The sequence below is a fragment of the Cyanistes caeruleus genome, chromosome 9 (assembly GCF_971803275.1).
Source record: "Cyanistes caeruleus chromosome 9, bCyaCae1.hap1.1, whole genome shotgun sequence".
Classification (NCBI taxonomy): domain Eukaryota; kingdom Metazoa; phylum Chordata; class Aves; order Passeriformes; family Paridae; genus Cyanistes; species Cyanistes caeruleus.
Genome location: NC_141709.1, coordinates 3,364,955 through 3,376,671, shown reverse-complemented (window position 1 = coordinate 3,376,671; position 11,717 = coordinate 3,364,955). Strand labels below are relative to the sequence as shown.

The 11,717-nt window shown below is 59.8% G+C and overlaps 1 protein-coding gene across 1 annotated transcript; it reads left to right on the top strand.

Annotated features, from left to right (window-relative positions):
* The first annotated feature begins 860 nt into the window (after positions 1–860).
* Positions 861–11,328, top strand: QSOX1 (quiescin sulfhydryl oxidase 1). The gene is made up of 12 exons (XM_086842059.1): positions 861–1,220; positions 3,344–3,444; positions 4,780–4,828; positions 4,933–5,035; positions 5,814–5,904; positions 6,119–6,264; positions 6,688–6,825; positions 6,943–7,072; positions 8,904–9,026; positions 9,137–9,281; positions 9,525–9,704; positions 10,059–11,328. The coding sequence occupies exons 1-12, from the start codon at positions 953–955 to the stop codon at positions 10,790–10,792; spliced, it is 2,208 nt and encodes a 735-aa protein (XP_086698185.1). The 5' UTR covers positions 861–952; the 3' UTR covers positions 10,793–11,328.
* The last annotated feature ends 389 nt before the right edge of the window (positions 11,329–11,717 follow it).

The window sequence follows — 11,717 nt, the reverse complement described above, 5'->3', positions numbered from 1 at the left end:
GAATCCTGGAATGGTCTGGGTTGGAAAGGACCTTAAGGAACGTCCAGTTCCATCATCCTGCCGACCCTTCCACTAGACCAGGTTGCTCCAAATTCCATCCAGCCTGGCCCTGAACATTTCCAGGAATGGGGCATGCACAACTTCCTGCTCAGCCTGTGCCAGGGCCTCACTGCCCTCACAGGGAGGATTTTTTTTACTAATATCTAATCTAACTCTGAGTTTGAAGACATTCCATTGAAGGGGCCACCGCGGGTGGAAGGCAGCTTTTTTTTTAGATGTAGAGCTGGATTTTGTGGGTGTCACTAGATATCCTTGCTGGGCATCCCTGGCAGGGTTGGGGAGAGGGGAGGGATCTCTGCAGGGTCCCCATTCCGCAGGTGGTGCCCAGTGATGCTGGCTGATGTCAGGGCATCTGACCTCGGGGTGCCCATGATGGTGACAACGTGTGTTTTGGGGCTGAACCAGCTGCCTTTTGCCATTGCAGAATCACAGGTTCATTTAGGTTAGAAAATACTTAAATCGAGTCCAGCCTGTGACCCAACACCACCCTGTCAAACAGACCATAGCACTCAGTGCCATGTCCGCTCTTTCCTTAAGCACCTCCAGGGACGATGGACTCCAGCACCTCCCTGGGCAGTCCTCACTTTATCAGAATCGTACAATTCGATGCCATTTGTGCCCTCACGGAAGAGGACAGCAGCAAAGAGGGGGAGGAGGAGGGGAGTACTGGGCCCCTCCCCGTGGCAGGGGGCGCTGAGGGGGGGCTGGAGGCCTGCTGTAGGCCCGCCGCCGGTGGGTGCTGTAGCCGGGCGCTGTGGGTGGGTGCCCGTGCCCGCTCCCGGTGTGAGGCTCCCCGCCTTGTCCCCGCCCCGGCCCCGCCCCAGGGGCGGTGCTGCGGGCGGCTCCGGGCGCTAAAGGCGGCTCCGGGCGGTGCCGCCCGGCCTGGCGGGCGATGTGGCGGCGGCGGGCGCGGGCCGGGGGCCGCGGAGGCCCGGCGGCTCTCCCGCCGCTCCTGCTGCTTTTCCTGCTGCTCCGGGTGCCCGCGGTGCGGCCCGGCCGCCTCTACTCGGCCTCTGACCCCCTGGAGCTGCTGGGGCCGGGGGCGGAGGGGCGGCTGCTGGGCTCCAGCAGCGCCTGGGCCGTCGAGTTCTTCGCCTCCTGGTGCGGGCACTGCATCCACTTCGCGCCCACATGGCGGGCCCTGGCCCACGACATCCGCGGTGAGTCCCCAGCCCCGCTGGCTCCCCCTTCTCCTCATCCCCGTCTGCCCGCCCCATCGGCTTCCCCGATCCCTCCCTGTGGCCTTGACCTTATTAACCCGCACCCCTTATCCCTGTCTCCGTCCTCTTCCGTCAGCACCCAGTGGCTCTGCCCCTGCGCTCTCAAATTCCCACTGCATCTCTGTCTGTTCACCCCTAAATCCTCCTTGCTGTGCCCCTGCGCAGGGGGGTCCCGCTTCCCCCGAGACCGGGAGCATCCTGCAGTCCCTCCTGCGTCTTTTCCCCGTCGTCCTCCTCCTCTCCGCCCGCACTCTTAAATCCCCCCCCTGCATCCCGGGCTCTGCATCCTCGTCCTTGTGAGCATCCCTTCATCCTCTCTGTGTCCTTCCCACCGCCATCGCTCAATCCGCTCTGCCCTTCCCTCTGTCCGCTCCCCAAACCCCCCTGCGGCCCATCTCCAGCCTCCCTGGAACATCAGCCTGGTGGGAAGGCCCAGCTCCCTCCCGGTGTCCAGATTTTCTCCCCCGATATCCAGGCCTGGCTTAGCAGCATCCCTGGACCTCCTTTGGCAGGGAGAAGCTCAGGCTGAGGCCGCCCCAGGCATGGGGGGGTCCCGCTGCCCCCCAGACTTTGGCTCAGCCCCGCTCCTCCCGGTGCCTGCAGGGACAGGGATGGCAGGTTGCTGGGCACCGATCCCAGCTGGTTTGTTCCCGGCTTTGACCTTGATGCCTGGCCTGGCCGGTGCCAGCCCTGCCTGGGGACCCGCTGGGCCTCTCGTCCTGCCGGGACTCATCGTGCCTTCCCCGGCATCCCGGGGTGCTTCTCCTCCCTGTTATTGCCCTAATTGATACAGCGCGGTGGCTGCCGCATGAGTCAGGCGGGCATTCCGTCCCTCCGAGGGGATGCCGTCCCTCCCTGGGGATGCCGTCAGAGCTCCCCAGCGGGCAGGATGTGAGGAATGGGGTGCGTGCCCGGGCCCCGCGGGGTAATGCCGGCTCTTCTGGCCCCTCGCCAAAAGAGGGCTCCCCCAGGGCTCCCCGCTCTGGAGACCGGGCTGTGGATGGTGTGCCCATGGAGGCAGGGCAGGGAAACCGCCCCCGTGCTGCTCAGCATCCTCGCTGCCATTCCTACAGCTGGATTTTCGTAGGAGTGGGCTGGACGGGGAGGATGCTGGGGTGACCTGCGGGCACCACGTGCAGAAGAGTGCAGAAACGTGCTTGGCTCCCTGCAGCAGGGCTCGTCACCAGTCCTCTTGTGCCACGAGTGCCAGGGCAGTGGGAAGAGCTCACCTGTCCTGTCACCTGAGACGGGGACAGTGTGTCCCTGCCTCCAGCATTCTCCTGCCTAGGGCAGCATGGGCTCCATCTGCGTGCCATGTCCCTCCTTGTCCTACTCTAAGGATATGCAGGATATTCTTCAGCTTGTGTCCTTTACACTAAAAAGAAGCCATTTCAGAGCTTTATTCTCCATTTTCCTGCTGCTGCTTAAAATGCCTCCATGCCACCTTTTGTCCATCTGTTTTACCCCAGGAACTTGCTGGTCTTCACTGGGGAGTCAGAAATGGGGAGTGGATGCTCAGAACCGGGACAGGCTCTGCTGCAGTGCCCTGGCCTGGCTGCTGGTTTTGGGCTATTCCCTCTTGGTTATCAGCCGTGCCCTTGGTCTGGGGTGAGACAAGCTGGAGCCAGTGTTCCTTGCTCTCCCTGAGCTGTGGCTAGCAATCTCTCTCCTTCTCCTGGTGTCCTCTTCCCAGGAGCTGGGGCAGAGGCTGGACAGGCAGAACCAGCCAGGCAGGCAGTGTCGGGCAGAGCTGTCTGTGCTCCTTCACTGGCAGAGCAGGGCGTGCAAAGTCGGCTCCCGCCTCGCACAGTTTTCCCTGTGTTCCTGCTGCCTGGAAAGTAGGGCACCATGCACCAGTACAGACCACAGCCTTGGGTGTTTGAGCTAGGAAACCATCGGTCACTGTCCTGCGAGGGGCAAGCAGTGATTTTGTGACAGGAGGATCTCTGCTGCTGGCACAACAGGAGATCCTTCCTGTCTCTGCAAGCGCTCCTGGGGAGGAGGGCAGTTTTTGGGGCTGTGGGGATGCTGAGCTGTGCTGACTTCATCCTCTGTTCCCACAGAGTGGAGGCCTGCAGTGATCCTGGCAGCCATCGACTGTGCTGACGAGGAAAACCAGCAAGTGTGCTCTGATTTTGGGATAACCGGCTTCCCCACCATGAAGGTGAGACTGCGTGTGCCGGGTACTTGCTGGGTTTCACTGTGTTTTGCCTTTGGCCAATCCCTCTCTTGCCCAATCAGATTGACAGGGGTATTGCACCAAAATACTCCCCTTGGGGCTTTGCAGGCTGAAGCTGTTTCACCCTTCCCCAAAACAGTGCTGTGTCCTGGCTGCAGCCGGTACAACTGCTGGGCGATGGAGCAACAACGAGGGGGGGGGTGAAACCAAAATGATGTTTTGTGGTGAAACACAGGGGCTGGATCTCTGCTAGGATGAGGGAGAGTCTGAATCCTGAGCTGGAAACACTTAAGAAAGGCAGTTTGAGAGAAGAGAGGTTGCAGGCACAGGTTTTGGAGGAGGGCACGGGGATGCTGCGGGAGGTTTGCAACTCCTGGGAGCCTCCTGTGGTGGCTGGCAAGGAGCCACCCCTCCTCCTCCTGGGCCTGTGCCCAGCCCTTTAGCTGTGTCAACACACTGCTCTGCAGAGCTGCCCGCTGCAAACAGAGCCTTGCTCCAACACAAGCAGTGAAGCCAAAGCACTCCAGGTGCCACAGTCAGCAGTTAAAACCAGGATAGCCTTGAGGTGGAATGGGTAGGGATGAGGGTTTTATCAGACATGCCCTCAGTCCCAGCTTACAGGCTCTGCTCCAGGTGAGGTCAAAATTGGGGTTTTCCAAGCAGGTTGGCTCAGCCCCAGCCCTGCCCTCGGGTCTCACCAGGTGCCCACTGCCCTGGGACTCTGATGGAAACATCTCCTGGGGCAGGGAGGTGTTGCTGTATTGTGTGGCTGATGTGGCCATGCCAAGACGCCACTTGCTTCACATCCCATGTCCCTGCTGAGCACCTTTTGCAAACAGCCCCAGCTCCCAGCCCAGCCTGCAAAGCAAACACCTGGCTGATGCAACCTGGTGTTGCTGCTCTGGCTCTGCCCTAGCTACTGGAGACACTGTGGGAGGCCAGGAGTGGGGAAACCCCCTTTTTCCTGCTTTGTCAGAGCTCTGGAGCAGGGAGATGGATTTGCAGGACTGGGGAGGTTCCAGCTGCCTCCCTGGAACCCCTGAAGACACCTACTGCACTGTCTGCCAGTGCTCAGCCCTTGGCTGGGCATGGCTCCCAGCCCATACCTGCATCCCTCCCCTCTGGGGATGCCCCAAAAGATGGGGACATGGTTGGGAGCTCCCTCTGTGCTCACTGATGTCAGTTGGTATGCTGCAGCGTTGTGGGGAAGCTGAGGCAGAGCTGATCTACAGAGAGCCCCAGCCTGCTGGGTTGCACTGCCTCCTGTCCCACTCCAAACACTCACGCCAGTTTCCCCTTGTGTATTTTTTCCCCTTTCAGTTCTTCAGAGCTTTTAGCAAGAAGCCAGAGGATGGGATAAGGATTACCAGTGAGTATCCAGAGCTGGGGGGCAGCTCCAAGCAGCTTCCCTTGACTCAGCCCCTGGGATTGGCTTCCCCAGGACTGACCCCTCGGTGTCCTGTCCCCCTGCAGATCCCAGTGCCACTGTCGAGGAGCTGCGCCATGCCATCATCACCAACCTTGAGAAGAGCCAGGATGCCTGGCCACCTGCCTGTCCTCCGCTGGAGCCAGCAAGGTAGGGGCAGCAGAAAGCCAGGATGGCCTCTGTCCCATGGGGAGCAGGTTTCTGGGGAAATCCTGATCCCAAAATGAGCAAGGAGCAGCTACTGCATCACCCACGTGCCAGGGGGACACAGATGACCTGGCCAGGATAGAGATGTTTCCATGCCCAGATGAGGATGGGCCATATTATCACATCTCCTAACGAACCTGCTCATCAGCCTTACTTGGAACAAGCAACTCCTGGGCCCCAAATCCTTTGGGGCATAGTAGTGTCATGCCATGCTGAGTGAGGCTGCATTAGAAGCTTTTTCCTGGCCTGAAAAAGGGTTTTCTTGATTCTGTACAATTTTGCTGATGTTTGAGTTGTCCTTGCTGGATGCAAGCAGTTGCTGCATTGTCATGAGAAGAAGCCTTTGGATTTCCCAAAGCAATGGTTGAGCCAGGTACTCTGGTGCCTCTGTGTCTTAGCCAAAAAAAAACCCAAGCCCTGGTTCAAATTCTTTGCTGTTTTTCCCTGGGCGTGCGTGCAGCTCCCTCCTGCCCTGCCCCTGCCTGTGCTTTGTTTTTAACCTCCTTGGCTAAGCCCAGTGGGTTTCCTCAAAGCCTGTGAACCAGAGCATAAAACTAGGCTGGAAACTTCAGCAGGAGGAATTGCCTGCTCAGTGGGGCTGATCCTGCACCAGCATTCCCTGCCAAATCCCAGCGGTCAAGGGTCAAACCCCTTGTGAGGGGGAGGGCAGAGCATCCTGCTGATGCCGAGGCACCTGCTGCTGTCCTCCTGTCTCTTGCAGCGCCGAGGAGGTTCGCACCTTCTTCCAGAGGAACAAGGACCAGTACTTGGCACTCATCTTTGAGAAGAGCAACTCCTTTGTGGGCAGAGAGGTGGGCACTGCTGCCTTTAACCCCCATTTCTCTTGGAGCCTGTGTCCCTGGTGCCTGATAACTCCTGGGTGCCTTTGGCCTGATAACTCTGGGAAGCCTCCCTGCTTAGCTTAGCCAGTGCCAAATGTTACACAGGGCACTGAGCAGCTCTGCTACCTCCCTGATGGGGCTGGGGAATCCCTCTGCACCCCCCATCTGACCCTGGGGTTTGCAGGTGACCCTGGACATGCTGCAGTACGAGAACATCGCAGTGAGGAGGGTGCTGAGCAGCGAGGAGGAGCTCGTGGAGAAGTTCGGCGTCACCTCCTTCCCCTCTGGATACCTGCTCCTCCGCAATGGCTCCTTCTCCCGCCTGCCTGTGTGAGTGTGGGACACAGCAGGGTGGCTCTGGGGATGCTGGTGGGGTGTCAGCCTTGTGCCCCATCTCTGTGCTCCTTTGTACTTGTGGGAAGGTGCATTAGGAAGGAGACCATGGCTGGGCAGGGGAGGCTGGTGGGAGGTTGCTGGTGGGCATTGAGCTGCACTGCCAGCCCTGGATGGAGCTGGAAGAAGGGAAAATCCTTGTGACTGAGCCATTCCCTTCCCACACCTGCCCAGAGGTGACATGATATGTCTACCTGGGGCTCAACTCTGCTCCAGGGTGCAGGTGGAGACTATGGAGCACCCCACACTCCCTCCCCAGGCTGAACTACCCGCTTGGCTAAGCCTTCATCTCCTTTGCTTCCTTCCTTGGGGTCAGGGTTTGGGAGGGAAGAGGCACTTAGGGCTTCTCCTTCCTGGCAGGCACGTGGAGGCACGCTCCTTCTACACCTACTACCTGCGCACGCTCACGGGCATCACCCGCGGCTCCTACAAGCTGAACGCCACGGCCAGCACCTTCAACGAGACCGACCGCGTGTCACATCCTCTGCGAGCCGACCGGTCAGACCCCTCACCCTGCTGGGCAAACTGGGGAGGCCAAGGGCTGGGACCTGGGAGGACCCTCAAGGGTGAGGATTAAGGGTCTGACGGAGCCTCGTGTTGCACTGCCCTCCCCAGCTCCAAGCTGTACATGGCCGACCTGGAGTCCGCGCTGCACTATTCGCTGCGGGTGGAGGCTGCCCGTGCCTCCTCGCTGTCGGGAGCACAGCTGGCTGCCTTCAAGTGCTACGTGGCCACGCTGGTGAAGGTGAGGAGCTCTGGCTGTCAGGAGAGGAACTGCCTGTGCCTCCCTTTGTTTGTTTATGAAGTGCAAACGCACACTGCAAGCCACCAAGTCCCAGTACTCGCAGGTAGTGAGGTGTGGCAGTCTCAGGTGTGGGCCCTGTGTCCTGGTTGCTGAGTGTATCCCCTGGCTGCTGCCAGGCAGTCCCCATCCATGTGGATCTCCAAACTCAGCCCAGAGTCCCAGTGGGAGCTAAGAGGGAGTGCTGGACTGCTTTAAATGCTGGCTTTGGTGGCAGTGGGACCATCGCTTGGAGGAGGTGTCAAGGCAGGAGGTCTTTTCAGAAGAGAGGCAGTCACCTGCTGGGGTGTCAGAGATGGTCACAGGGGTTTGTCACTCTGATCTGGACGCTCAACTCAGGGAGCCAGTCTCTGCAGGCTCCTTTGGTAATAGTCCAGGAGAGGAACTCCCACTCCGAGTCAAGCTCCAGACAAGCCTAATTTAAGGTCTCCTTTTTTCTTCTATGTTAGGCCTGGCACAGCTGAAGTGACTGAGAGCTTTGAGCCAGCACATGCAGGGCAGTTTAATTTCCTGCTGTGATGGAGTCCTGCTGCATTTGGCTGTTTCCTCCACTGGGCCTGCAGGAGCCCTGTCTCCATCCCAGTCCTTGTCACAGTCCAGGCTACTTGGCAGACTGGGGCCATGAGCTCCTTCTTTGCTCCCTCCTTTGTCACCAAGGGTCTCACGCTCAGTTTGGACCTTGCATAGCCCTCACTGATGTGCAAGACACCCCCTGCTCCCTCCCCCATCTGTCTCCAGACACATGCCTAAAGTCCTCAGACCTTCAAGTGGCTCCTCTGCTTGCCTCCAACCATTGCCCTCATTCTTTCTCCCTTCAATGTGAACTTCAGAGCAAGGGAAATAAATCCCTGTGGCACCAGCTCCCTGCTCATGGGTACGAGTGTGCTGGGGTGGTGGGCAGCAGCAATGGTTTTATTTGATCCATTTTTAATTCTTCCTGCAAACCTTCCCCTCGATGAGCTGTAGCAGTGGGTGGTGGGTGCTGCTGCTTCCCCGGGGACGCTGAGCCAGCACTGCCATTGCCTTGCTCATCCACAGGACGGAGCAGCATCCCCAGGATTGCCAGCCCAGGGCTCAGCCTGGGGGAGCTCAGCCAGCAGGTCCCAGCCTTAACTCTTGCATTCCCAAGAGGTATTAAAGGAAAGGAGAGGGGGGAAAAGTCCTAACGTGGAAAAAAGTGGCGACAGGGAATCGCACAGCAAAGCCTTCTGTCCGAGGAGTTGGGGGACACTGTTTGCAGCACAGCTGATACGTTCCCCTGCAAATTTGGGTCTTTGCATGTGGCTCACCATGGGCCTGGGAGGAAGAACAACTCAGACTCAGCAAAATCCTCCTTCTCTTTGCTTCTCCATCACTTCTCCTGTGTGCTGGTGTTTCCTCCTCCCCACAGGCCGGTCCCTGTGTCTGTCTGTCTGTCTGTTGGTGGCACAAGCTGCCAGGCTGCTTCTCTCCCAGGAGTGGTTTTAAAGTGCAGCTGCTAATCGGCTTTGCCAGACTTATGGACAGAGTGGCTTTTTGCCTCCCTCAGTTGGGGCTGGGGTTTGAAGCCTGAACATGCACACAAGGGACTTGTCACCCTGTGGGGGGTGACAAACTGCAACCCCCAGCCCCTCAGAGATGGGCACCAAAACCTTGCCAGGGCCACGCCGCTCTCCAGGAGAGAGGATGCTGGTGCTGCCTGGTGCCTGTGCTGGTGAGCCAGGGGTGCCTGTGGGCTGCTCTGTTGCTCCCAACGTGGAATCTGTGTTTTCTCACCCCTCTCTCCACTCTGCAGTACTTCCCAGGGCGCCCCTGTGTGCAGACCTACCTGCAGACCCTGGATGCCTGGCTGAAGAACTGGACAGAGCCTGAGCTGCCCCGCACAGTTTTGAAGGAGGCCATGAAGAATAACAGAGATGTAAGATGCCCATGGGGACCCCCAACCCCTGCTCTCCTTACCCCTGCCCCTTTCCCCCCGAGCTGGCACTGCCTGCCAGCCCCATCATACCATGTCCATCTGTCCACCAGGCCTCCCACCCCTCCGTGCTCCCCACCAACGTGACCTGGGTGGGCTGCCAGGGCAGTGAACGCCACTTCCGTGGTTACCCCTGTGGGCTCTGGACCATCTTCCATCTGCTGACTGTCCAGGCTGCCCAGAATGGCCCTGACAAAGGTACTGGTGTCCCTGGGGGCGTCAGGGGCTCAGGGAGGGAGTGTCCAGCTGAGCTCTGGCACGGGTAGGGATGCTGTATGTGGACAAAGGCTTGTTTCTTCCCCCTTCTTCATCTTACCCAGGAGTAGTTTCCATAGGGTAGAGGAGACAAAGAGCTGGGGTGTGGGGTTGCTAGCTCAGCTGTGGGACTGTGGTGGTGGCACTGGGGGGTCCAGACTCACCCCTGTGCTCTGCCTCCCCCAGAGTTACCCCTGGAGGTGCTGAGCACCATGCGCTGCTACGTCCGGCACTTCTTCGGCTGCCAGGAGTGCGCCGAGCACTTTGAGGCCATGGCAGCCAAGTCCATGGACAAGGTGGCGAGCAGGGAGGAGGCCATCCTCTGGCTCTGGTCCCACCACAACGAGGTCAACGCTCGCCTGGCGGGTAAGGAAGAGAAAAGGGGAGGTGAGGTGGAGGAGCATCACTCCTCCTGGATGGGTCTGGCAGCTGGCTGCAGGGTGTAGCAGTGGGGACATCCTGTTGTCATTGTCCCCCATCCCAGGGGACAGCAGCTGGTCACACAGCATCAGACTGCCCCAGAGATACAGTGGGATCTTAGATGCTCCTTACAAGGAGCTTCCCAAAGCTGCTGTTTGCCCTCAGAGAACCCCTCCTCCCGAGGTGGCTCATCCAAATGTCCCCATCCCCAGTTGCTGGATTCCCCAGGGTGTTTATACAGGGGGAGGGAGTATCACGTGTCCCCTCTAACCCCCCCCTCGCTGGCTCCGGTCCCTGCAGGAGGTGACACGGAGGACCCCAAGTTCCCCAAGCTGCAGTGGCCTCCGCCAGACTTGTGTCCCCAGTGCCACAAGGAGGAGCGGGGGGTCCATGCCTGGGAGGAGCCGGCCGTGGTCACGTTCCTCAAGGCACACTTCTCCCCGGCCAACATCTACATGGACTTCGCCGAGCCTGACCCCATCCCCGTGGCCAGGGAAGGGCTGGGAGCCAGGCTGGGCACGGAGGTCCCGCGAGAGGAGAGGGGGAGAGGAGAAGAGGAGGAAAAGGAGCCAGAGGGCGAGGCGAGAATCCCGGGGCGCCCGGGCTCCCCAGAGCCGCGGCGCCCCAGCATCGTGCGGCTGAACCCCAAACTGCGGGAGGGGGGCGAGGACATCGTGGACCTGGATTCCTTCAGCGAGCAGCACTTCAAGAGCCAGGCGCTGCGAGCGGCCGCGGGCCGGCGTAGGCGCATCAGCAAGCGGGACACCATGGCCCTGGCCCGCGATGGCCCGGCGGGCAGGGAGCGCCGGCGGGCCCCCGGCGTCCTGCTCCGGGAGGAGGAGGAGGAGGATGCTGGGGAGGGCCTGCGGAGGAGCCCCTGGCTGCGGGTGCTTGGATTGGGCTTCTCCCGCCTGGACATCAGCCTCTGCGTGGCTCTCTACTTCCTCTCCTCCATGTGCCTCCTGGGCATGTACACCTTCTTCCGCCTCCGCACCCGCGCTCGGAAAGGCCGCCCCGGCTTCCCCATGGCCTGAGAGGGGTTGGGGGGCCTGGGGGTTTTTCCCAGGGGTGGGTGGGCTGCTGAGGCAGGACACCCCTGGGACAGCGTTTTGTCCCTCAGCGGGAAGGGATCTGGCACATCCCCCCCTGCCAGGGTAGGGGGTGGAGGGCTGTTTTTGGGAGGAAGGAGGTGTCAGAGCATCCCCCTCTCGAGTCATAGTGCCATGTTTCTGGGTGTGTGGGAGCCGGGACATGAACGGTGGTTTGTGTTTTGGCACCCAGCTGCCCTCGGAAGCTCCCTGGCTTGGGGCTGGTTTCAAACTGGGAAGCCCAGTCCTGGGCTGGAGGGCAGCCCATTGGGATCCAACCACTAGTGGGGCCAGGAGAGTGGAGGTTTAGCCCCCCCTAAAAAGCGGCCAGTGCTGGGTGGGGGCAGCACTCATGGGTTCAGATGCATTTTCTGTCCTCTCTCTTTGAGATGTGGCCCAGGGCCTCCCCACCTGTCCTTGCCCCTTCTCCATGCTCTTGTTCATTCTCTGCTTGTCTTAGTGGAATAAATTATTTTTGCCGATGTCTGCCCTGCTGTTTTGGCTGGTCCCTGCCACGTGGGCATGCTGGACTACCACACCCCATTCCTGATGTCCCTGTTCCTGCCTCCACCCCACCCTGGGAAGAGCACTTAGTTTAAAAATCCTTTCAACATTTTTTTAGCATTATTGTATGTTTTCTTCTGCCTTCTTCTTGGGGATGATGCACCTTTGGGCAGCTGCCCCCCTGTACAGCTGGTACATCCCCAGGCCTGGGATGGCTCCTGGTTTCTCCTCAAGCAAGGGAGGCAGAGGAAGTATTTGGGGGCCAGGAAGCTGCTGGAAAAAAAGTTGGCACGAGCTGTGGAGCTTCAGTTCAGTGCTGACCATGCCCGTGGTCCGGAGCAGGGAGACACACGGCAGCATCCCTCGG